Source organism: Podarcis muralis, chromosome 7 (genome assembly GCF_964188315.1).
Source record: "Podarcis muralis chromosome 7, rPodMur119.hap1.1, whole genome shotgun sequence".
Lineage (NCBI taxonomy): Eukaryota > Metazoa > Chordata > Lepidosauria > Squamata > Lacertidae > Podarcis > Podarcis muralis.
In genome coordinates, this window is record NC_135661.1 from 606622 (window position 1) to 630901 (window position 24280).

Sequence of the window (24280 nt, forward strand, 5' to 3'; positions counted from 1 at the left end):
CAGGCGTTTATTCAGCATAGTTCAGGAACAAAGGAAAAACATGTCTGCTTCTCTTTGTGTCCAAGCAAACAGCAGATAAAGCAAAAGGAATATACAAACGGAAGTTCCCAGCAAGCCTGTGCTGGAAGTAAACAGGCATGTGACACACAACAGTCATGCCTGTTCCTCTTAAGGTGGAACGGAACTATATCCTAACAGGTTCGACTCCATCTCCACATTCTCTGCTTAGCACCACTGTGAAGAAGTCGAGAAAAGGTTATAATGCTTTGGCAAAAATTTGCTGCTGCTGAGCCTGACTTAACCAGAAGGATCTCCGGGCAGTTCCTCCACCTATTTGCGCTTTAGTAATCTGCAGACAAGTTGCTATGCTTCTTAAATAGAAAGAAAGTGAGAAGGAAAAAATATTTAGTTTTCCAGCTATACGCAGTTGATTTTATTCAAGATGGACCTCTGCGAACTTTTAGTAATGTAGCTTTTGACCTCTTGTTAGAAAAAGCTGGCTTTTCCCCAAAATAACTTAAGACTAACAACGCATAAGCCAAGTGGTTGCTTAGCTTGTTTCTGAACTACTCTGAATGGTCCCTGATGATGATGATGATGATGATGATGGTGATTTATTTATACCCCGCCCACCTGGCTTGGTTTCCCCAGGCACTCTGGGCGAAACCAAATATTAAAAACAGTACAGCATTAAACATTAAAAACTTTCCTAAACAGGGCTGCCTTCAGATGTCTTCTAAAAGTCAGATAGTTGCTTATTTCCTTGACATCTGCTGGGAGGGTGTTCCACAGGGTGGGTGCCACTACTGAGAAGGCCCTCTGCCTGGTTCCCTGTAACCTCACTTCTCACAGTGTGGGAACCACCAGAAAGCCCTCAGAGCTGGACCTCAGTGTCTGGGCAGAATGATGGAGGTGGAGACGCTCCTTCAGGAATACTGGACCGAGGCTATTTAGGGCTTTAAAGGTCAGCACCAACACTTTGAGTTGTGCTTGGAAACGGACTGGGAGCCAATGCAGATCTCTCAGGACCGGTGTTATGTGGTCCCGGCGGCCGCTCCCAGTTACCAGTCTAGCTGCCGCATTCTGGATTAATTGCAGTTTCTGGGTCACCTTCAAAGGTAGCCCCACGTAGTCCGCATATCCCTTCCTCTACCAGTCTAGCTGCCGCATTCTGGATTAATTGCAGTTTTGAGTCACCTTCAAAGGTAGTCCCACGTAGAGCGCATTGCAGTGGTCCAAGCTGGAGATAACTAGTGCATGCACCATTGAGCAGCAGTTCTGTCCTGAGCTACCACAGATTTCATATTTTCCACCTTCAATGGATCCTTTCGGTATCCACTGATATGCCAAGGAAGTTGGATCAGGCCAATGACCCGTTCAGGCCAGCATCCTGTTCTCACAGTGGCTAATCAGATGCCCCAACAGGAAGCCCCACAGCAGGACCCGAACATAGCACATGTGGTTCTCAGCAACTCGCATTCAGAGGCAGGATATTGCCATTGTGGCTAGTGGCCTTCTCTTCCATAAATTTGCCCAGTCCTCTTTTAAAACCATGGAAATTGGTGGCTATCGCCACCTCCTACGGAAGCAAGTTTTAACTCTGCAAAGAAGGACTTTAGCATCCGCCGACCCTAAGTTAGCCTAGCCTGAACGAGAATAAAATTGCGCACAACCTTCTTTTTTCATTTTATTTTGCGTGCCCCCACTTTCTCAGAGAAGGGATTAGCTGTTGGTTGCAGGGGTTATGGCTCACTATGTGGCACATCAATGCCAAAGATCAAGTACATTTTAAATTGAGACTTCTGTGCACGTTCAGAAGCCTGCACTTAAAGGGCTTCCATTTTTAATATGTTCTCATCATCCTTTCCCCCCCCCTCTTCTGTTCTAGGATCTTGTGTCCTTCTCTCTCAAGGACGGTAAGTGAGATTTGAGGGCCCCCTTTCTCCTCTGAGTTGTTATCAAAAATAAAAAACTGTTAAGCGGACAACCGTCTTGGAAATGATTTCATGGAAATGTTGTGTGATTTCTTGTGGCTTATTGCGTTTCTATCCCACCTTTTCCACCAAGGAGCTCAAAACTGGCATACGTGGTTCCTCCCCTCCTCATTTAATCCTCAAAACACCCCTGGGAGGTAGGTTAAGCTGAAAGGCAGTGACTGGCCCAAGGTCACCCAGTGAGCTTCATAGCCAGGTGGGAGGGATTTGAACCCTGGCCTCTCCCAGGCCGTAGTCCAACATTCTAAACCAGGCATAGGCAAACTCGGCCCTCCAGATGTTTTGGGACTACAATTCCCATCATCCCTGACTACTGGTCCTGTTAGCTAGGGATGATGGGAGTTGTAGTCCCAAAACATATGGAGGGCAGAGTTTGCCTATGCGTGCTCTAAACCAATGGTTCCCAAAGTGGGGATTAACTAGGGGGCAATAAGTATTACCTCAGCAGACAATAAGAGGCAAGGGAGCTGCAAGGGGGCACTGGAGGTGTAAATGACTATCAACTTTGAGTATTTGGCGTCAAGTCAATCAGTTTTGCTGAATTAATCTATTATTATTATCGTTAATATGCCGCCCAGCTGGCTGGGTTACCCCAGCCATTCTGGGTGGCTTCCAGCAAATTAAAACACAATAAGAAATCAAACATTAAAAACTGCCCTATACAGGGCTACCTTCAGATGTTTTCTAAAAGTCAGGTGGTTGTTTATTTTCTTGACATCTGATGGGAGGGTGTTCCACAGGGTGGGTGTGCCTACTGAGAAGACCCTCTGCCTTAAATAGTTTCAACTGGATTTGAATCAATGTGCAATGAATTGTTATTGTTTTGAATTTCTTCCTCAGTGGCTTGTGCAAAGTGCTGGATGGGGTGGGGGGCACTGGGGATGAGTTTATGGAACCAAGTGGGTGGTGGCCCAAAAATCACTGGCTCTCCACTGGTTCTTGGTCCTAGCTTAAATGTCCAGGAACAAACAGGACCTGGTTTGCCCCAGGGGCCGAAGGCTGCCCACTACTGCCTTAGACAAAAGACTGGGTGGGCTAAACCTGTGTAAGTATGGGGGATTTGGCGTTCTGGTAACAGTTCATTGGGGAAATTTCATCATGCCGTCCCATCAAACAGAAAGTGATGGGCATTATAGGGACAGAACTACCTAAACTGTATAGAAACTTATTCACGTCTGCTACCACAGCGGCCAGAATGTTACTTGCCCCAAAATGGAAAGAAGCAGAAGTCCCAGCAAAGGAAGAATGGATACAAAAACTTATGGAATATGGAGAAATGGCGAAACTTACCAAAATAATAAGAATTCAAGATAACAATTTGTTTTATAAAAGAATGGAAATGGTTTATTGAATATTTACAGATAAATTGTAAAGAGATAAGAGCACTGGCAGGATTATTGTAATAACCTGCAGTTTTATAAGAGTATATATTTAAAGAAGATGAATAAATGAGCAAATTACGTTAATTTGGATATGCAGAAGATATTAAAAACAAATCTAAGGAACCGCAGAAAGAGGGGGAAGGAAGTCAAGTTTTGAAATGTTGTAATGATTGTAAAATTAGTGAAAAATCTGAAAAGCATAAATGAAATTTAAGGGGGGGGGGAGACACTGACCGGCCACATTTGATGGCCTTTGGCTCTTTCCTTGCCTTCCAGGTGGCTACGATGCCCGGGCAAGGGTGCTCCTCTCCCACATCACCTGGCTGCTGAGGATTCCCCCGGCAGAACTGGAAGCTTCGGAGGAGCGTCTGCTTGAGTGCCTGAAAGAGGAGGAAGAGGAGGATGAATCTGAGTAAGGCTGTTTCCCCGAGATGCTTTCATGTTGTTGTTGTTGTTTAGTCGTTTAGTTGTGTCCGACTCTTCGTGACCCCATGGACCAGAGCACGCCAGGCACTCCTATCTTCCACTGCCTCCCGCAGTTTGGTCAGACTCATGCTGGTAGCTTCAAGAACACCGTCCAACCATCTCGTCCTCTGTCGTCCCCTTCTCCTTGTGCCCTCAATCTTTCCCAACATCAAGGTCTTTTCCAGGGAGTCTTCTCTTCTCATGAGGTGGACAAAGTATTGGAGCCTCAGCTTCAGGATCTGTCCTTCCAGTGAGCACTCAGGGCTGATTTCCTTCAGAATGGAGAGGTTTGATCTTCTTGCAGTCCATGGGACTCTCAAGAGTCTCCTCCAGCACCAGAATTCAAAAGCATCAATTCTTCGGCGCTCAGCCTTCTTTATGGTCCAGCTCTCACTACCATACATCACTACTGGGAAAACCATAGCTTTTACTATACTGGTCTTTGTTGGCAAGGTGATGTCTCTGCTTTTTAAGATGCTGTCTAGGTTTGCCATCGCTTTTCTCCCAAGAAGCAGGCGTCTTTTAATTTCGTGACTACTGTCACCATCTGCAGTGATTATGGAGCCCAAGAAAGTAAAATCTCTCACTGCCTCCATTTCTTCCCCTTCTAGATGCTTTCCTAGAACCATAGAATGGTAGAGCTGGAAGGGACCCCATGGGTTAGAGTCCAACCACCCCTGCAATGCAGGACTCTCAACTAAAGCATCCATGACATCTCCTCTCTTTATCCAACCTCTCCTTAAAGACCTCCGAGGAAGGAGACTTCTTTTGTAAGAAGAGCCCTGCAAGGAATCAGGCCAGTGGCCCATCTAGTCCAGCATCCTCTTCTCCCAGTGGCCAAGCAAATGCCCCAGTTGGAAAGCCCACAAGTAGGGATCACGCCCCAAGAACCCTCTCCCCTCCTGCGGCTTCCATCAACTTGTATTCAGAAGCATTGCTGCCTCCAGCTGTGTAGAGGCAGAGCATGGCCATTGTGGCTAGTAGCCATTAAAAACAAACAAACCACAACGTTTACATCCTCATGCTGGGAAGGGTTTTAAGAACCCCTTTGCCACAGGTGTCCTTGAAACCTTGCGCAATTGCAAGTCTGGTCCCTATGAAAAATCAGCTGCCAGCCAGGGGTGCAGGGTTGTTCCCTTAAACAAATACTTTTAATCTGCTGTTATTGGTCTTCTGGGAAATTGCCTGTGTACATATTTTAATAGCTTCTGTTTTCACTACACAAGCTGCCAAATCGCTAGGAAGGATTTTCAAGGTAAGTGTTGCCAGTACTGTTCTTTTATTACCATTATGATTTCTGGTTCTGTTTTCAGCCATAAAAAGTAAGCATTATTATTATTATTATACCCTATCTTTCACCCCAGATTACACAAGTTAAAGCCACACAGATAAAACTCAGGTTGCTAAAAATACATAATAAAGGTAAAGGGACGCCTGACCATTAGGTCCAGTCGTGGCCGACTCTGGGGTTGCGGCGCTCGTCTTGTTTTATTGGCCGAGGGAGCCGGCGTACAGCTTCCGGGTCATGTGGCCAGCATGACTAAGCCGCTACTGGCGAACCAGAGCAGCGCATGGAAACGCCATTTACCTTCCCGCCGGAGCGGTACCTATTTATCTACTTGCACTTTGACGTGCTTTCGAACTGCTAGGTTGGCAGGAGCAAGGACCGAGCAACGGGAGCTCACCCCATTGCAGGGATTCGAACCACCGACCTTCTGATCGGCAAGCCCTAGGTTCTGTGGTTTAACCCACAGTACCACCTGCATCCCGGGAAAAACAACAACAACATAATAGATAATAGTTAAAAAGCAATCCAGTTCTAATAGAATTGAAATAATATTTAAAAAAGCCAAGTGTGTTGAAATACAGAGGTCAAAAGCAGTGCAGCACTATTAAAGCCCTTTTCTTAAAAGAAGGCAGGGGACCAGTTTGCTAAGGTGCCAAAAAGTGTTCAATGAAGGGGCCTGCCTGATATCAATAGGCAGGGAGTTCCGAAGTATAGGTCCTGTTGAGACTCTCACGCCCATCTCTTCTGCCACCGCTAGGACAGCAGCAGCTGCGCGGAAGAAGAAAGAGAAAAACAGGAGGTTGAAGAGGTACCTGTTGATCGGCTTGGCGACTGTTGGTGGGGGGACAGTAATAGGTGAGTGACACTGCGCCCCCATCTGTTGTCCGCGCCAGCTAGGGGCAGCTGGCTTCTAACCTTCTTGTGACCCACTTGCTCCTCCAGACCCAGTCTAGTTAACCTGTGGCCCTCTAGATATTGATGGACCCCAGCTCCAACCAGTCACCTTTTGGCCAGCATGGCTAACGGTTAGGGATGATGGGAACCGTCGCTCAGCAGCATGCCTGGGCCAAAGGTCCCCCCCCCTCATTGAAAGAAGGCAGAGTTACGATGGAGTTAGTAAAGTTAACTTTGACGTGCTTTCGAACTGCTAGGTTAGCAGGAGCAGGGACCGAGCAACGGGAGCTCACCCCATCGCGGGGATTCGAACCGCCGACCTTTGGATCGGCAAGTCCTCGGCTCTGTGGTTTAACCCACAGTGCCACCTGCATCCCTTTACGATGGAGTTACTATTTATTAAATATATACATTGCCCTGGCCTATGCCCACAGGTTTCAGGGCGGTTACAACATGAAATCACACCTTTTTTCAATTCATTATGGATCATTTCCCAATACTCTTTCCCCCACCACATATGAAGAACGTTCTCTCAAACACTTTGCATCTCCAGCACTTATCTGATTCAGTCTTATACATCTTAGCAAGTCTACTCGGAGTTAAATACCATCTGCAAATCATTTTCAAGTAGTTCTCCTTCAAAGAATAACATGCTGTAAACTTCAAGTCAGAGTTTTCCCAGTGGTTAAAATCTACCGTATTTTTCGCCCATAGGGCGCACCTAGTTTTTTTGGGGGGGAAATAAAGAAAAACATTTTTATTTCCCCCCCAGGCGCGGGGCTGGGGAAGCCCGAGCTTCCCCTGACCCCAGCCCCCAGAACTGGCTGCTATCCGCAAGCCTAGGGAGCCCGCGGGAAGTCTCGCCGGTCTCCCCAGGCTTGTGGATATCTGCCCGAAGTCGCGCAACTCTCCCACGGCTTGCGGATGCAGGCAGCTCTCCACAAGCCATGGGAGAACTGCGTAACTTTGCGCCGGGCTCCCACGGCTTGCGGATAGCTTCCTGAAGCCTGGAGAGTGAGAGGGGTCGGTGCGCAGCCTGCATTCGCCCCATAGGACGCACACACATTTCCCCCTCATTTTTGGAGGGGAAAAAGTGCGTCCTATAGGGCGAAAAATACGGTATATTGTGTCCTATATCTATTGCCCAGTGTGTCATTGAGGCTATAAAAAGCTTGTCTTTTGTTTCCCAGTCTAATAACAAAAGTTTGGACAAAAGTTTCTTTTTTGTAGAAATTCTTTTTCGAACTGTGAGCTTTGGTGTGCAGCATTAATGACTTCAGCGGTTTAGGAGAGAGGGTGTGCAGACTGGGAATGAGAGACTCCCAAGGGCCGGAGAATCATAGGATCCTAAATTTTAGAGTTGGAAGGGACCACGAGAATCATGTGGTCCAACCCCCCTGCAGTGTAGGACCCTTTTACCCAAAGTGTGGCTCAAACCCACGACCCTGAGACTAAAGATGTTTAAACAAGACAGGAAAATTGGCTTCCAGATGGAGAGGTCAAAGCTAGAAACTGAATTGTTAGAACCCAATACTAAGAATTTGTCAAGAATGTATAACCTGCTGTTGAAGTGGAATACACAACAAGCCCTGGCTAAACAGGGATGTGTATCTTCTGTTAAAGGCAAGAAATGCTGCTTTTCACTCTGGTGATGCGCAACAGTATAGAGAAGCCAGAGCCAAATTGAAAAAGGGCATTAGGAACGCCAAAGCTATGTACTGCCGGAGGATCGAAAAACATTTTGAGAGCTCCGACCCTCGCCGAGTATGGCAAGGCCTGCGACAAATTACAGGGCAAAATATTAAAAACGAACTGGCTAGCAGCAGTGCGCACCTGGCTGATCAACTGAATCAATTTTTTAGTCGCTTTGAGGAGGGAACTGGAACTACCGTCACTACAGCATTGGCTACCAGCACATCATCAGAAACTACTACTGATAGACAACCACTTTTATTACAGACCTGTGACGTACAACGTGCCTTTCGGAGCATTAACATTAGGAAGGCAGCTGGACCGGATAGAATCATGGGACGGGTTATTAGGGACTGCGCTGCAGAATTAGCTGGTGTATTTACGGACATTTTTAACCTATCCCTGTTGCAGGGTTCTGTCCCTACCTGCCTGAAGACATCGATTATAGTGCCAGTCCCCAAGCAGTCAGTGGTGGTATCTCTCAATGACTATAGACCAATAGCCCTAACATCTGTCGTTATGAAATGTTTTGAGAGATTGGTGCTAGATCATATTAAGGCTGGTCTTCCATCCACTCTAGACCCGTTCCAGTTTGCATACAGAAGAAACAGATCTACTGATGATGCTATTTCCATCGCTGTCCATACTGTACTGAGTCATCTAGAACAGTGTTTCCCAACCGGTGTTCCGCGGCACACTAGTGTGCCGCGAGACCTTGCCTGGTGTGCCGTGGGAGGGAGGCGGGCGAGTCGGGCGGTGAGAGGCGGGGCGGCGGCGGCGAGGATCCGCGTCGAGCCGGGGGCGGCTCCGCGGTGGCGGTGCCGAGGTTTCTCTCTCCATTCTCCCCTCACACACACACACAGGAAATAACACAGGATCAGCTGACAGGACCCGGCCAATGGGGCGGCGGCGGGGCAGCGCGCGCAAAAGGGAGGAGCGCGAGACAGCGGACGAGGAGGAGGCCAGCATGTCCGGGCAGCAGCAGCAACAACAGCAGCAGCAACTCCCGGCGACGGCTCCTCAAGCCCCGGGCAACCCTACTCCCTCACCGGCCTCGGCCGCCCTCCTGCTCCACCCGCCGCCGCCTCCCCCGCCGCCGCCGGCCACCTCGGCCCCACCGCCGCCCCCTCCTCCACCCGCTATCGCCGCCACCACCACAACAGCCGCCGCCGCCTCAGCTGGGCCCATGTCTGCCGGGAGCGGCGGCGGCAGCAGCAGCAGCAGCGCCCCGGCGCCCTTCCCTCACGGCGGCGACCCGGCCCTGAACGAGCAGGAGAAGGAGCTCAAGCGGCCGTGGACGAGCAGGAGGAGGAGTTGGAGGAGTCCCTCAGTCCCTCGCTTTGCTGCCTCCTCCCCCCCCCACCCCCAAAGCTTGGAGGTTCCCCGGCAAGGGGGAGGGGAAAAAATTGAAACTTACACTTTCGTGCGTCCCTCCCGGCGTGACGCTGCGCGCTGACGTCACGGGGCTGTAATGGTGGTGTGCCTCGAGATTTTTTTCATCAATCAAGTGTGCCTTTGCCCAAAAAAGGTTGGGAAACACTGATCTAGAACGACAGGGAACCTACGCAAGGCTGTTGTTTGTGGACTACAGTTCTGCCTTCAATACAATTCTGCCAGACAGGTTATTTCTTAAAATGACCAATTTGGGTATACATCAGAAGATCTGTCTGTGGGTAAGGAATTTCCTGACTGATAGGCCGCAGACAGTGAGAATGGGACCTTACTATTCTTCTACTCTAGTATTAAGCACAGGAGCCCCTCAGGGATGTGTGCTAAGTCCCTTTCTCTATTCCCTGTACACATTTGATTGCACCCCACTGTATAAGTCCAACACAATCATCAAATTTGCGGATGATACAACAGTGGTGGGGCTCATTAGTGAGAACGATGAGACTGCTTATAGGAAAGAAGTACAGGGGTTAATTCAATGGTGTAAAGAAAACAATCTTATGCTTAACACCAAAAAAACCAAAGAACTCATAATTGACTTTAGGAGAAAGAAAAGTGTATTTTTACCATTGCACATAAATGGCGAGGAGGTGGAGAGGGTTGGTAGTTTTAAATACCTGGGCATTTATATCTCTGAGGACCTCTCATGGACTGCAAATATTAATATGGTTGTGAGGAAGGTGCAGGGGAGGTTGTATTTCCTGAGAATGCTCAGGGGACTGAATCTATCTCAGCACCTACTTCTGTCCTATTATCACAGTACCATCGAGAGTGTCTTAACCTATAGTATATTATCGTGGTATGGGAGCAGCTCTGAAACGGATAAAAAAGCTTTACAGAGAATAATTAAAATTGCCCAGAATGTTATTGGGCTCCAACTACCAACCCTGGATGAGATCTTCACGTCTCGCACTTTGAAGAAGTCACACAATATCCTGAGAGATCCCACCCATCCTGCTCACAACTTCTTTGAACTGTTGCCTTCGGGCAGAAGATATAGGACAATGAAAACACGAACCACACGCCTTCTGAATAGTTTCTATCCAAGAGCTCTGACTGCACTAAATAATGATCTCAGGGCCAGTTGCAAGAAATAGCAAGCAGGGAGTAGGAAGGAATGAGATAGGTTTTAGGTTATGTTATGCCTTTAATAGGTTATGTTATATTCTGGATTATGTTATGTTTTTATAGATTATGTCTGAATAGGATGAGAGTGTTGGAGATACGTGCAAATGTGTATGTGAACCCGGTCTTTGGGTGGGTGTTTGATTTTCGTTGTTGTGTATACTGTGTATATACGGACAATGACAATAAATTTATCTATCTATACACAAGATGAAACAGTCAAATCAGCAATGATTAAGTGGGCACAAGACCTTGGTCGTGATATTATGTTTGCTGACTGGGAACAGTTATGGACCACCGGTATAAAGTTCACGTCATGTAATGCCTTAAGAGAGAATATTATGAAAATGATTTATAGGTGGTACATGACCCCAGTCAAGCTTGCAAAAATTTATCACTTGCCCAATAATAAATGCTGGAAATGTAATGAGACTGAAGGAACTTTCTACCACCTTTGGTGGACGTGCCCGAGGATTATTATTATTTTTTTAATAAATTTTTATTGGTTTTCCAAACACAAAATAAAAACAAACAATACACAGACATACAAACATATAAACATGTATAACTTCATAATCTTATTTTCATACACCTTACTTCCCGGACTTCCCCATACCTCCCCTTTTCTGCATCCTTGTTTTACATTTCTTCAGCAACTCCTCCAATTAACTAATTATTCAATTCAATTTCTTTTAAGTTCTTCTTTAACTTATTGATTACAGCTGCAATTCTCTATTTGCCAACTCCTTGACATCTTAACACTCCTCAATCACCTTCGTCTGCCATTCTTCCAGCGTGGGTAGTTCTTGTGTCTTCCAATACTTTGCTAAAAGGATCCTTGCTGCTGTAGTGGCATACATAAAAAACGTCCTATCCTTCTTTAACACCAATTGGCCCACCATGCCCAAGAGAAAAGCCTCAGGTTTCTTAGGAAAGGTCCTTTTAAGGACTTTCTTAATTTCATTATAGATCATTTCCCAAAAGGCTTTAATCTTCGGGCAGGTCCACCAGAGGTGGTAAAAGGTACCTTCAGCCACATTACATTTCCAACATTTATTATTGGGCAAATGATAAATTTTTGCAAGCTTGACTGGGGTCATGTTTCTCTTAAGGCATTACATGCCGTGAACTTAACACCGGTGGTCCATAACTGTTCCCAGTCGGCAAACATAATGTCATGACCGATGTCTTGTGCCCGAGGATTAAGGCCTTCTGGGAAATGATCTATAATGAAATTAAGAAGGTCCTTAAATGTACCTTTCATAAGAAACCAGAGGCTTTTCTCCTGGGCATGGTCGGCCAATTGGTGTCAAGGAAGGATAGGACGTTTTTTATGTATGCTACTACAGCAGCAAGGATTCTCTTAGCAAAGTATTGGAAGACACAAGAACTACCCACGCTGGAAGAATGGCAGACGAAGGTGATCGATTATATGGGACTGGCGGAGATGACTGGCAGAATCCGTGACCAAGGAAAAGAGACGGTGGAAGAAGATTGGAAGAAATTTAAAGTATATCTTAAGAACTGTTGTAAAATTAATGAGTGCTAAAATGTCAAGGGAAAGGAAAAAAGCAGAATTACAGCTGTAATTGATTAAGTAAGAGAAGAAGGGCAAAAAGAACATGAGTAATCAGTTAATTGATGCGAGGGGTTGCTGAAGAAATTTTAAAACAGGGATGCAGAAAAGGGGAGGCATGGGGAAGTCAGGGAAGTAGGGTTTATGAAAAAGAGGTTTTGAAATTATACGTGTGTCAGGGGCTCAGGAGCAGAGGCGCAGGGGAGAGGAAATGGAGAGCGAAGGGGAAGAATCTGAGGGCAGCGGAGGGCAGAATGACAGTGACCCGAGAGATTCCATAAGCCTCTCCAGTGAATCAGAAGATTCCCAGAAGGGGGCGCCGATGGCCAGGGCAAGACCCACAAGGGGATTGGAGGCCGTGCGCATTCTACTCCAGGAAACTTAGCAAGTCGGAACAGAACTACACCATCTGGGACAGGGAGTTGCTGGCCATTCATGCAGCCTTCAAAGCGTGGCGGCACTTCCTCATCGGAGCCAGACACACAGTGCAGGTCCGCACGGACCATAAGAACCTGGAGTACTGGCGCACGGCGCGGTTCCTGAACCAGAGACACATCCGCTGGGCGGAGTTCTTTGCGGATTTCGACTTCCGGATAGAATACATCCCGGGAGACAGCAACGTCATGGCGGATGCACTATCCAGGAAACCGCAGTATCTCGAGGAAGCGGCACCGGTGGCGGCCAAGCACATTTTCGCACCGAAAGCGTGGGCGTACGCTTCAGCCACAGTGGACCTGGACGCAGTGCGTCGCGCGCTGCAGACGGACTCGTTCGCATGATCCAAGATGGAGGAGGTGCAAAGAGGCACAGCGAAGGACGTAGAGTTCCAGATACGCGACGGACTACTCCTCCGCAAAGGGGCTCTCTACGTGCCGGGGGACGACCTCCGCGCGAAAGTCCTGCAGCAGTTACACGATGCGCCCAGCGCTGGGCACTTCGGGAAGGACAAGACAGCGGAATTAGTAGCCAGAGACTTTTGGTGGCCCAAGATGAGGGGTGAAGTCGAGGATTACGTCGCTCGGTGTGACACATGCCAAAGGGCCAAACCAGTACACAGGGCGCCGGCGGGACTGCTGGAACCGCTACAGACGCTGTTTGAACCGTGGGAGAGAGTAGCCCTGGACTTTGTCACAGATCTGCCCAGCTCGAGAGGCAAAACAGCGGTACTCGTGGTCGTAGACCTGTTCACCAAGATGGCGCACTTCATTCGTTGCGCGAAGGTGGCTACGGCGGAACAAACCGCCAAGCTGTTCATAGACCACGTGTTCAGAGTTCACGGCTTGCCGAGATCCATCCTATCCGACCGAGGTCGCCAATTCGTCTCGAGTTTCTGGCAGAAGCTGCTGGGCATCCTGAACGTCAAGATCAACTTAGCATCGGCACGACACCCGCAGACCAACGGACAAGCGGAGAGGGTCAACGCCATCATGCAGCAGTACCTGCGATGCTACGCGAACCAACAACCCTCGACCTGGGTGGACTACCTACCGCTGGCCGAGTTTGCCTACAACAACACGAAGCACACGTCGACAGGGGTGACGCCGTTCTTCGCCAACAATGGGCGGCATCCCAGAACCTTCCCGGGGTTAGAGACGAAGGGGGAGGGGGAGCCACAGGGGGCAGAGCACTTGGCAGCAGAGTTGCAGGAGGTCCACGAGCAACTCCGAAGGAACTTAGAACTAGCAAAACACGCCTACAAAATGCAGGCAGACAGGCACAGGAGTGTCGGGGAAGACATCCAGGTGGGGGACTGGGTATGGTTAGCAGCTCAGGCAGTGCCGGCCAGAACGTTAGCTAAGAAGAAGCTTAGACATAAGCAGCTAGGGCCTTACCAAGTCGAGGCGCAGATCAATCCAGTGGCCTTCCGATTGACACTCCCGGAGGGTTCCAGAATGCACCCGGTCTTTCATAGGTCGGTGCTCACACCCTACAAGGAACCCCACAGGTTTCAGACCCCAAGGGCCGCACCAGACCCACTCAGCAAATCACCAACAGGGGAGGGGTCACCGAGGGCGGCACCACTCAACAAGGTCATGGAGATTTTAGACTCGAGATGGGGGGAAGAGGGAGTTGAATATCTTCTCGCCGAGGAAGGTACCCCGGCCAGCGCCAACAGGTGGGTACCGGACTATGCCTTGGAGGAGCACTACCTCAAAGACGAGTTCCATGCACTATTCCCACACAGACCTATGCCGGCAGATTATTTCGACGACTGGCTCTTCACACCCACACTCTCAGCCAGCACGTTCCACGGGTTCTCATCAGATGAGGAGCCGGCGCCAGACACACGATCCCCGGAGGGATCACTCTCGGGGTTTGCCACAGACCGCTCTTATTGGTGGGACAATCAACCGGAGGTGGGGTGGAGCAGGGGACTCTTACACGCAGCATCGCCCGAGGCAACAGGGGGACAGACGGACATGGACGTGTTGGGGGAGGATCCTGGGTTCGAGCACAGCTGCAGAGAGATAGAAGCAGAGGAGATCGACGTCGACGAACCCATCACGGACTGGCCGGATCCAGCTGGCGAGCTCCACACCAGGGGGGAAGAACTGTACCCCGCACTCACCCCCACAGCACTGGAGCACCCGGAACCCGCACCCGAAGAAGGGGAGGGGGAAGGGGGGCTTCGAGGGGGGGATGGATGTCAGGGGCTCAGGAGCAGAGGCGCAGGGGAGAGAGGAAATGGAGAGCGAAGGGGAAGAATCTGAGGGCAGCGGAGGGCAGAATGACAGTGACCCGAGAGATTCCATAAGCCTCTCCAGTGAATCAGAAGATTCCCAGAAGGGGGCGCCGATGGCCAGGGCAAGGGGGGTCCCAGGGGGGACACACCAGAAGCAGGGGGCCAGCGGAGACTCCCAAAGCAGTAGCTGGAAATCAGGACCAGCTTCCCCACCAGAGCGTAGTGGGGGGGAAGAGCCCCATAGGTCAGAGTCAGCGTCTCCTCCGGCAAGCAGGGAGGAGGAGTCAGACCCAGCTAGCATCCCCGAAGAGGGAAGCAGCGACAGGAGCAGTATAACGGTCAGAAGGAAGGTGGCAGGCTGGGCGCGCGCACCAAGTTCAAATGTACAGGCGCGCGGGACAGCAGAAAACCCGGATTGGGAACCAGGTCCTAAAGCTCGCCGGAGGGAGGGGGAAGACTCAGGGGACTCAGCGTCAGAAGAGTCTAGGAAGGGCAGGACCTCGGCGGACAAGCGGACCCAGAGGAGGAGGGAGCAGAGGAAGAGGTGGAGCAAGGCTAGGGTCTTAAACTGGTGTCTGGGGGGAGGAGACTCAGACGGAGCTTCGGCGGTCTAGGGTTTCAGACGGAGAGCTGCGCAACGTGGCTGTAAATGAGAAACTGAACTTCAATAAAGACTATTTTATATAACAATGGACTGGCGTTGGTCCTCTGTGAGCTGGGACCTGGGGCAGCTCTGACAACGTGTTTATATGTATTGTTTGTTTTTGTATTGTGTATTGTTTTGTCTTTAATCTATGTTGGAAAATTAATAAAAAAATTATTTTAAAAAAAAAGAGACTAAAGAATCTCACTCTCTGCCAACCGAGCCTGGGGATCTGCACTTTGCTCCCAGGTCTGAGGTTCCCTTCCCTTGACCCTCTGCCAGGAGTTGAAACAGCATCCCTCTGTTTTCAGGTCTGACAGGGGGCCTGGCTGCCCCCCTGGTGGCAACGGGAGCGACGGCGATCATTGGCAGCGCTGGGGCCGCTGCCCTCGGTTCGGTGGCCGGGATGGCTGTCATGGGGTCGCTCTTTGGAGCTGCGGGAGCTGGACTCACAGGTAAGCCTGCTCCTTGGGTGCAAAGCAAACTCTTCTTCTTCTATGCAGCTGGGTCTCTAGGGGGAAGCAGGGGACAGTGTGTTTAGTAATTATTATTATTATTATTATTATTTATTCCCCAGCCATTCTGGGGGGCTTCCAACAAAATATTAAAATATAGTGGTCTGTTAAACATTAAAAGCTTCCCTAAACAGGGCTGCCTTCAGAAGTGTTCTAAAAGTCTGTTAGTTGTTTATCTCTTTGACATCTGATGGGAGGGCGTTCCACAGGGCAGACGCCACTACCGAGAAGGCCCTCTGCCTGGTTCCCTGTAGCTTTGCTTCTTGTAGGGAGGGAACCACCAGAAGGCCCCCGGCACTGAACCTCAGTGTCCGGGCAGAATTATGGGGGTGGAGACACTCCTTCAGGTATACAGTGGTACCTCGGGTTAAGTACTTAATTCGTTCCGGAGGTCCGTTCTTAACCTGAAACTGTTCTTAACCTGAAGCACCACTTTAGCTAATGGGGCCTCCTGCTGCTGCTGCACCGCTGCTGCACAATTTCTGTTCTCATCCTGAAGCAAAGTTCTTAACCCGAGGTAATATTTCTGGGTTAGCGGAGTCTGCAACCTGAAGCATATGTAACCTGAAGCGTATGTAACCTGAGGTACCACTGTACTGGACCAAGGCCGTTTAGGGCTGTAAAGGTCAGCACCGACACTTTGAATTGTGCTCGGAAACGTACTTTTAGGACCCTAACCCAGTGGTTCCCTAAGTGGGCAGTAGCCCCCTCTGTGGTGTGGGTGGTGGGATTACCTGGCGGGGGGCACTAGGAGGCAATTGAGTGCCCATAACTATCAGAGCTCCAAAAACTGGTGTCACCGGATCAAGTTTGAATTAATCAAATTGAAAAGTTTTAATTGGATTTTTCACAAATGTTTGATTAACTGTTACTGTTTACTGAATTTTATTGCCTTCCTTAGTGGGTTGTGTAAACTGCAACTATCTGGTTCAGTGTTGTCTGCACTGACTGGCAGCAGTTCTCCGGGATTTCAGGTGGAGAGTGTTGCATGCAGAAGGGGCCGGATTCAATCTCCAGCATCTCCGGCAGGGCTGGGGGTGGGGGGAACCTTGTCTGAATTTTTGGAGACCTGCTGCCAAGCAGTGTATTTATTTATTTTTATAATCTTTTTATTTGATTTTTAAAAAATAAAGAAAGGAAAGGAAAGAGAAAAAATAAAATAAACATACATCCAAAACACCATACAAAATCCACATATCGAGATTCCTCTGAATCTCCTGACTTCCCCCCATTCCTTCCATGGATCCTTTTGGCTCTATTTTCAACTGCATATCAACACCATACAGCATTTCATCTTCCTAAGTTATCTATACACTTTGTTACATTACAAGTGTGTTTAAAATTGTGCTAATGTTTTGACCTGTTTGCAAGGATTTTGTATATATGTTATAAACATTTCTCATTCTTTTTAAAATTTCTGTCTTCTTGGTTCCATTTCGGCATAGTCCATCAACTTGATTTGCCATTCTTCTTTGGTTGGGGTTGTCCCTTCGTTCCATCTCTGGTCTAGCAGCATCCGAGCGGCTGTTGCATTATACATAAATAGTTTCCTCTGGTCTTTTGGAATCTCGGTACCTATAATTCCTAATAAAAAATCTTCTGGATTTTTTAAAAGAAAGGTTATTTTAAACATTTTTTTCATTTCATTAAATATCATTTCCCAGAATTTTTTTTAGTTACATTGCAATTCCACCACATGATAAAAGGTACCTTCTTTTTCTTTACATTTCCAGCATATATTGGTACAGCTGCCAAGCAGTGTAAAGCAGGGGTTAAAGAACCTTTCTGGGCAACCTTCAGAGCAGCGGGGGGGGGGCAAAGTGGGCGGGACCTTTGAATGCCAGCTACACTCCAGTCCTGATTCTGAGCTTTCCATTGGGGCATCTGGTTTGGCTGCTGTGAGTACAAGATGCTGGACTAGATGGGACGTTGGCTTGATCCAGCAGGGCTCTTCTTTTGGGGGGTGACAGCAGAAACTCCAAGGGACACGGGTGGCGCTGTGGGTTAAACCACAGAGCCTAGGACTTGCCGATCAGAAGGTTGGCGGTTCGAATCCCCGCGACAGGGTGAGCTCCTGTTGCTCGGTCCCTGCTCCTGCCAACCTAGCAGTTCGAAAGCACGTCAAAGTGCAAGTAGATAAATAGGTACCGCTCCGGCAGGAAGGTAAACGGCGTTTCCGTGCGCTGCTCTGGTTCGCCAGAAGCGGCTTAGTCATGCTGGCCACATGACCCTCGGCCAGTAAAGCGAGATGAGCGCCGCAGCCCCAGAGTCGGTCACGACTGGACCTAATGGTCAGGGCTCCCTTTACCTTTACCTTTACCTTAGCAGAAACTCCATGCCCAGGGACAGTCTACCAGGTTGGCTACTGTGAGAACAGGGTGCTGGAGTCAGTGAGTTCCCTTTGGCCCGTAGCCAGACTCCTAAGTTCCTAGGAGATTTGAGCTCATGCCAAGAAAAATTAAAAAAACAATACTGCCCTTCATCCGAGATTCACAGGGAAGTTTACAATGTAAAAACACGAAAAGTACATAAAAACTGTGTGTCTCATTAAAAAAAGAAGTAGGTCATGCAAAATTGACATTAGCAAGCCATGCTCCTTGCTTTAAAAAATTTGGGGGGAGGGCAAGCCAGTCCTTGATCCCCACCCCTAGGGGCACTACCTGCCTTACACACTTAAAAATAAATAGAGAAATCCTGTGTCCACAGTCGCTGTGCAAATAAAAGATACAACAGGCAGCGCGGAATCTGTGACCCAGGCCCTGTCTTTGGGTCCCCATGAAGTTTTTCCTCGCTGTTATTTATTTCAGATGTGTTTGGCTATTTCCGCAGCTCAGCCTCTTAAATCATTGCTCACCGTTCAATGTAATGATGGGAGCGGTTGGTTTGACAGGCAACGGATCTTATTGGTTGAGCCCGATGTCCATTTATGCAGCTTGGCCATCATGTAACCTGCCCTGGAGGCCTGCGGACAAAGGGCAAGCTATAAGAGGGGCTCTTGTTTTTCCCCGCCGTTCAGGTTACAAGATGAAAAAGCGTGTGGGGGCAATTGAAGAGTTTGAGTTTCTGCCCTTAACGGAAGGGAGGCAGCTCCATCTCACCATAGCCATCACCGGCTGGCTCACGACTGGCAAATACGGTAAGGAAGAGGCAAGCAAAAGGGGAGCGCTGCAGCAAAAATGTTGCAGCGTGTGGTGGGGCCGCCCAGTCCAGCATTCCTGGCATTCAGCCATCCCTTCTTTCAGCATGTTCATTTCCCCTCTGGCTTTCTTGCTTACCATCACCACTGTAACAAATCAAACTTCCGGGGCTTACTGAGCATGCTCAGTCCCCGTCGGGCTGCTTTGGTGTCCCGTCCCCCCGGTCCACACATACACACTTAGCCCTTTCCCTCCTAAAAATATTTGTACTTTTGTGAACACTGGGGATCTCCCCAAACCTTCTGGCTCCTGCCTCCCTCTCAACCACTTGGGCTACATCTGTAACGGCCTGAATCTCAGAAATCAAGGGTGTCCCCAACACCACCAGCAACGTTTGGGGAGATTCCATGACATCACAGCAGCACGGCCAATAGCAGGGCAGAAGCCTGGCAGGGGGCAGAATTGTGGGTGAGATTGGCACGGTAGCAATGGCAGGTTTGAAGTTTTCCTGGGTACACAGATGGGATTGATTTCATTTGGAAAAACATGCAGCCCCCAAATCTGTTTGTCTTACATTCTGATCCCTATACACTCCCCCCTGGGATAGATACTTGTCTTAGCAAATGTTCCTAGCTTTGCTGCTTGTGTGGAATCTTTCCTATTTAAGTCTCGCAAGGACGCTGTTCTCATTAAACCTGTTTGCTCTATAAAACAAAGACGTTGGTTTTTTTTACGGTCTATTTCCATTTGCCTTTCACACCAGTTTATTTTCTGAATAACAAGCGGCGTCCCATGAGCCGTGGGGAGAAGCTCCTGGGTGAAAGGGTGAAGGTGTTAATGTGCTCTTGCAGAGGTTTCGAAGTTTAGCAGAGGAGCCCAACAGTACTTTACAACTCGATGTTGCTGGCCCTTGGCCTTGGAGGAATCTGCTCCCAGCACTAATATGCACAGCACAGGCATGATCTTTCAAGACCTGGTTCAATAAAGGTAAAGGGACCCCTGACCATTAGGTCCAGTCGTGGCCGACTCTGGGGTTGCAGCACTCATCTCGCGAACCAGGGGTGAGCTCCTGTTGCTCGGTCCCTGCTCCTGCCAACCTAGCAGTTCGAAAGCACCTCAAAGTGCAAGTAGATAAATAAGTACCGCTCCGACGGGAAGGTAAATGTTGTTTCGGTGCGCTGCTCTGGTTCGCCAGAAGCGGCTTAGTCATGCTGGCCACATGATCCAGAATCTGTACGCCGGCTCCCTCGGCCAATAAAGAGAGATGAGCGCCGCAACCCCAGAGTCGGCCATGACTGGACCTAATGATCAGGGGTCCCCTTTACCTTTACCTAAGCTGCTCTGGGAGCTTTTGGGATTGAAGAGCAGGGCACTGGAACTCTAAATAATAAATAAATAGATAAAATTTTATCCACGACCATGACAATACAACGCCTGTTTGCATCAGAAGGTGGCTGAATCTTCCCATTTTGCTTCCTCCCTGTTTCTCACCTTTCCAGTCTTTGATTTCAGCACATCCCACTCCTGCATCAGTTTGCATTTATTAAAGAGCACCGAAATCTGCATACATTTTGGGGAACAGTCTTCTTTAAGACACACATTTTGCCTAATATGTTCATTTTTGCAAGCCGGTTCCCCCTCCCAATAATATAATGCATTATGTATGCCCCCCCCCCGATTCCTATTTCTGTGTGCATGTTTCCCTAATAACACTTCTTTCTGTGTATACACAATATTTGTTAAAGAGCTGCATTGCAAAATTCAGGAGAGCATGACATTTCAAAGGCAGCTGCATTTTTCAGCCCGCTTACTGCTTCAGGAAGTGTATATTATGCATGGATTCTGCACCTCCCCCTTCCCATCTGTGTCTTATTAATTCTTTGTGTCTGCAACTTTTTCTCCCTACTTTTAGGGAGTTTCACAGCTCCCTGGAGCAGCCTGCTGCAGTCCAAAGAACAGTATTGCTTAGCCTGGGAGAGTAAGTACCTGATGGAACTGGGCAACACGCTTGACACTTTGCTGAATGGATTAGTCAACGTCGTGGCTCAGGAAGCGCTGAAATTCACGGTCTTATCAGGCAAGTGGTTGGCGGTCATCCACGCTGGGCGGTTATTTTCCCACGACTATTCTATGCTCCTCCTTCCGCCTGTTACTTCAGTTTGAAGCCCTCTCGCTCAATTATCCCATGACTCTTGGCTAGCCAGATATACTTAACGTTTCTTTTTTAAAAAAAGAAAATCAAGTTCCTAGTCCTTATTATTATTATTATTATTAAAATTTGTACGCTGTCCCATACCTGTATAGAGTGGCTGGGAAACCCAGCCAGATGGGTGGGGTATAAATAAATAAATAAATAAATAAATAAATAAATAAATAAATAAATACTACTACTACTACTACTGCTGCTGCTGCTCAGGGCAGTTCACAACATAAAATTACAGTATCAAATCCCCCCACAAAATACGTGTCAGGGCTGCCTCAGGTCCCAGCTCACAAGAGACCAACACCAAGTCCAGTTTATATACAAAGATGTTTATTGAAGTGTATTGTACGCTCCACAGCCGAGGCGCGCAGCCCCACGTCTGTTACGCTTAGACCGCTGAAGTCCCCTCTGAGTCAGTCCCTCCTCTGCACCACTTTAAGAGGCTTGTGCTGCTCCACCTCTTCCTTTCTTTCCTTTTCCGCAGGGTCTTCCTGCCCCCTGCGGTTTCGCCCCTCCTGGATTCCCCTGACGCGGAATCCCCAGACAGCTCTTCCCCCCTCCTGCGTGCTTTGGGACCTGGCTCCTCCTCCGGGCTCCCTGTTCTTCCGCGCGCCTCCACATTTGAACTTGGCGCGTGTTCGCAACCTCTAACCTTCCTCTTGACAGTTACACTACTCCCTGCACTACTCCCCTCCCTTTCCGGGAGGATGTCTTGCTCCGATCTCCCCTCCCTCTCTGCTTTCGGACCTGCTTCCCCTGTCACTCTGGAATCTCCACCCCCTTCACTGCGCTCTGGCGGAGAAGCCGGTCCCGACTCCCAGCTCCCACTTTGGGTTCCCCCGCTGGTCCCCTGCTCCTGACGAGTCCCCCCTGTGACTCCCCTTGGCCTGACCACAGGCGCCCCCTTCTGGGAATCCTCCGATTCACTTGAAAGACTCATGGAATCCCTCAAGTCGTTGTCATCCTCTTTCTCGCTGCCCTGGGATTCTTCCCCCTCGCTCTCCGTCTCCTCCCTCACCTGTGCCTCTGTCCCTGAACCCCTGACAATACGTAATAAAGTTAAAAGCAAAGACAACCCAATAATCCCCAACAAATTCAAAGGAAGAAATTTGCAGGACTGTACAGTGGACGCTCGGGTTGCAAACGTGATCCATGCTGGAGGCATGTTCACAACCCGCAGCGTTCGCAACCTGCTGCGCCGCATCTACGCACGCACGGGTTGTGATTCAGCGCTTCTGCGCATGTGCAAAGCGCGATTTAGCGATTCTGCGCATGTGTGACCGCCGAAACCCGGAAGTAACCTGTTCCAGTACTTCCGGGTTTTGGCAACCTGAAGCGTCTGTAATCCGAGGTATTACTGTATCTGTTTTATTTTCTTCATTTCAAAAGGTTTATATGCCGCTTGGTTGTAATAAAACCTCAATGCGGTTTAGAACTAGAATCGGTGTAGATGCTGCCCTCACCAGGGACAGCAGACTCTGGCAAAAATCCTATTACATTTGTATGTAGCTTTCTGATTTCCAGCTGTCCTGTTTCCTCTCCCGTGCCCCACCCCCACCCCCAGGCATCGTCACTGCACTCGCATTACCCGCCTCCCTGCTCACGGTGGCCAGCATGATTGATAACCCCTGGGGAGTGTGCCTCCACCGCTCGTCTGAGGTCGGCAAACATCTGGCTCGAATCCTGCTCAGCCGGCACCAGGTAGGAAGGTGGCTTGACGGTCACAGCCCAAGTCCAAGTGTGCCTGAGCTGGGAAAAATCTCTGTGGGATCTCTGTAGTAGAGGGGGTCCTGGCTCAGTTGGCAGAGCAGTGAGGTGTAGCGGTTAGAGCGTTGGAACTGCTAGTACCTGGGAGATCAGGGTTCAAATCCCCCACTCGCCCATGAAGCTCACTGGGTGACTCTTCCAGCCTAACCTACCTCACAGGGTTGTTGTGGAGATTGAATGAAAGAAGGCGAGAGAATCATTTAAGCCACCTTGAGCTCCTGGGAAGGAGAGGTGGAATAGGAACGCAATAAATACAGTGGTGCCTCGGGTTACAGACGCTTCAGGTTACAGACGCTTCAGATTACAGACTCCGCTAACCCAGAAATAGTACCTCGGGTTAAGAACTTTGCTTCAGGATGAGAACAGAAATCGTGCTGTGGCGGTGCGGCAGCAGCGGGAGGCCCCATTAGCTAAAGGGGTACCTCAGGTTAAGAACAGTTTCAGGTTAAGAACGGACCTCCAGAATGAATTTAGTTCTTAACCCAAGGTGCCACTGTAAGTAAATTTGCTTATCCGTAAGATCACCTTGCCAACAAAGGTCCGTATAGTTAAAGCTATGGTTTTCCCAGTAGTGATGTATGGAAGTGAGAGCTGGACCATAAAGAAGGCGGATCGTCGAAGAATTGATGCTTTTGAATTATGGTGCTGGAGGAGACTCTTGAGAGTCCCATGGACTGCAAGAAGATCAAACCTATCCATTCTGAAGGAAATCAGCCCTGAGTGCTCACTGGAAGGACAGATCCTGAAGCTGAGGCTCCAATACTTTGGCCACCTCATGAGAAGAGAAGACTCCCTGGAAAATACCCTGATGTTGGGAAAGATTGAAGGCACAAGGAGAAGGGGACGACAGAGGACGAAATGGTTGGACAGTGTTCTCGAAGCTACCAGCATGAGTTTGACCAAACCGCGGGAGGCAGTGGAAGACAGGAGTGCCTGGTGTGCTCTGGTCCATGGGGTCATGAAGAGTCGGACACCACTAAACAACAACAACAGGAATAAAGGCCCAGGTCCAGTCCACAGCAATCCGCCACTTAAAGGATCATGTAGAAAGAATCGTGGGGGAAACATTTATCGCAGTGATAGTGTTAGTCCTACGCATGCACAGTTCTCCACCAACCCATAAATCATCAAATCAGCCTTGTGAGGTAGGTTATTCTGAGAGGGGTAGCTTAGGTCATGGCTGAGTGAGGATTTACGACTCTTAACATCTGTATGGTAGGCTAGGTTGCAGCCACTACGGACTCATAGAACTGTCAAGTTGGAAGGCACCCACTGGTCATCTGGTCTAGCCCACTGCAAATCGTTGCTGCTAATGAATTTCTTCCCAGAGGAGCTCAGCGTGGCAAATACATCACTAAAACAAAAAGACGGTTTAAACACAGTCTCTCTGTTGCGTCAATCAATCCCTGCAAATGCCAAAGGCCCCTGCATGTAGGCAAGCTTCACCGAATTTCCAGGACATGATCC

General features: G+C 48.9%; 1 protein-coding gene across 3 annotated transcripts in view; it reads left to right on the forward strand.

Annotated features, from left to right (window-relative positions):
• LOC114602873 (transmembrane and coiled-coil domain-containing protein 4) overlaps positions 1 to 23462 on the forward strand; it is a 36724-nt gene extending 13262 nt beyond the window's left edge. Inside the window, exons 4-10 of one of the 3 annotated variants that reach the window (XM_028741603.2) lie at positions 1889 to 1916; positions 3653 to 3788; positions 5887 to 5984; positions 15503 to 15646; positions 18723 to 18842; positions 20756 to 20821; positions 22611 to 23462. In XM_028741603.2, coding sequence (XP_028597436.2) covers positions 1889 to 1916; positions 3653 to 3788; positions 5887 to 5984; positions 15503 to 15646; positions 18723 to 18842; positions 20756 to 20821; positions 22611 to 22825 — 807 coding nt within the window. In that variant the 3' untranslated portion in view covers positions 22826 to 23462. Of the gene's footprint in view, positions 1 to 1888; positions 1917 to 3652; positions 3789 to 5886; positions 5985 to 15502; positions 15647 to 18722; positions 18843 to 20755; positions 20921 to 22610 lie in introns of all 3 variants that reach the window. The other 2 variants (XM_028741602.2, XM_028741601.2) reach the window with 2 other exon arrangements.
• The last annotated feature ends 818 nt before the right edge of the window (positions 23463 to 24280 follow it).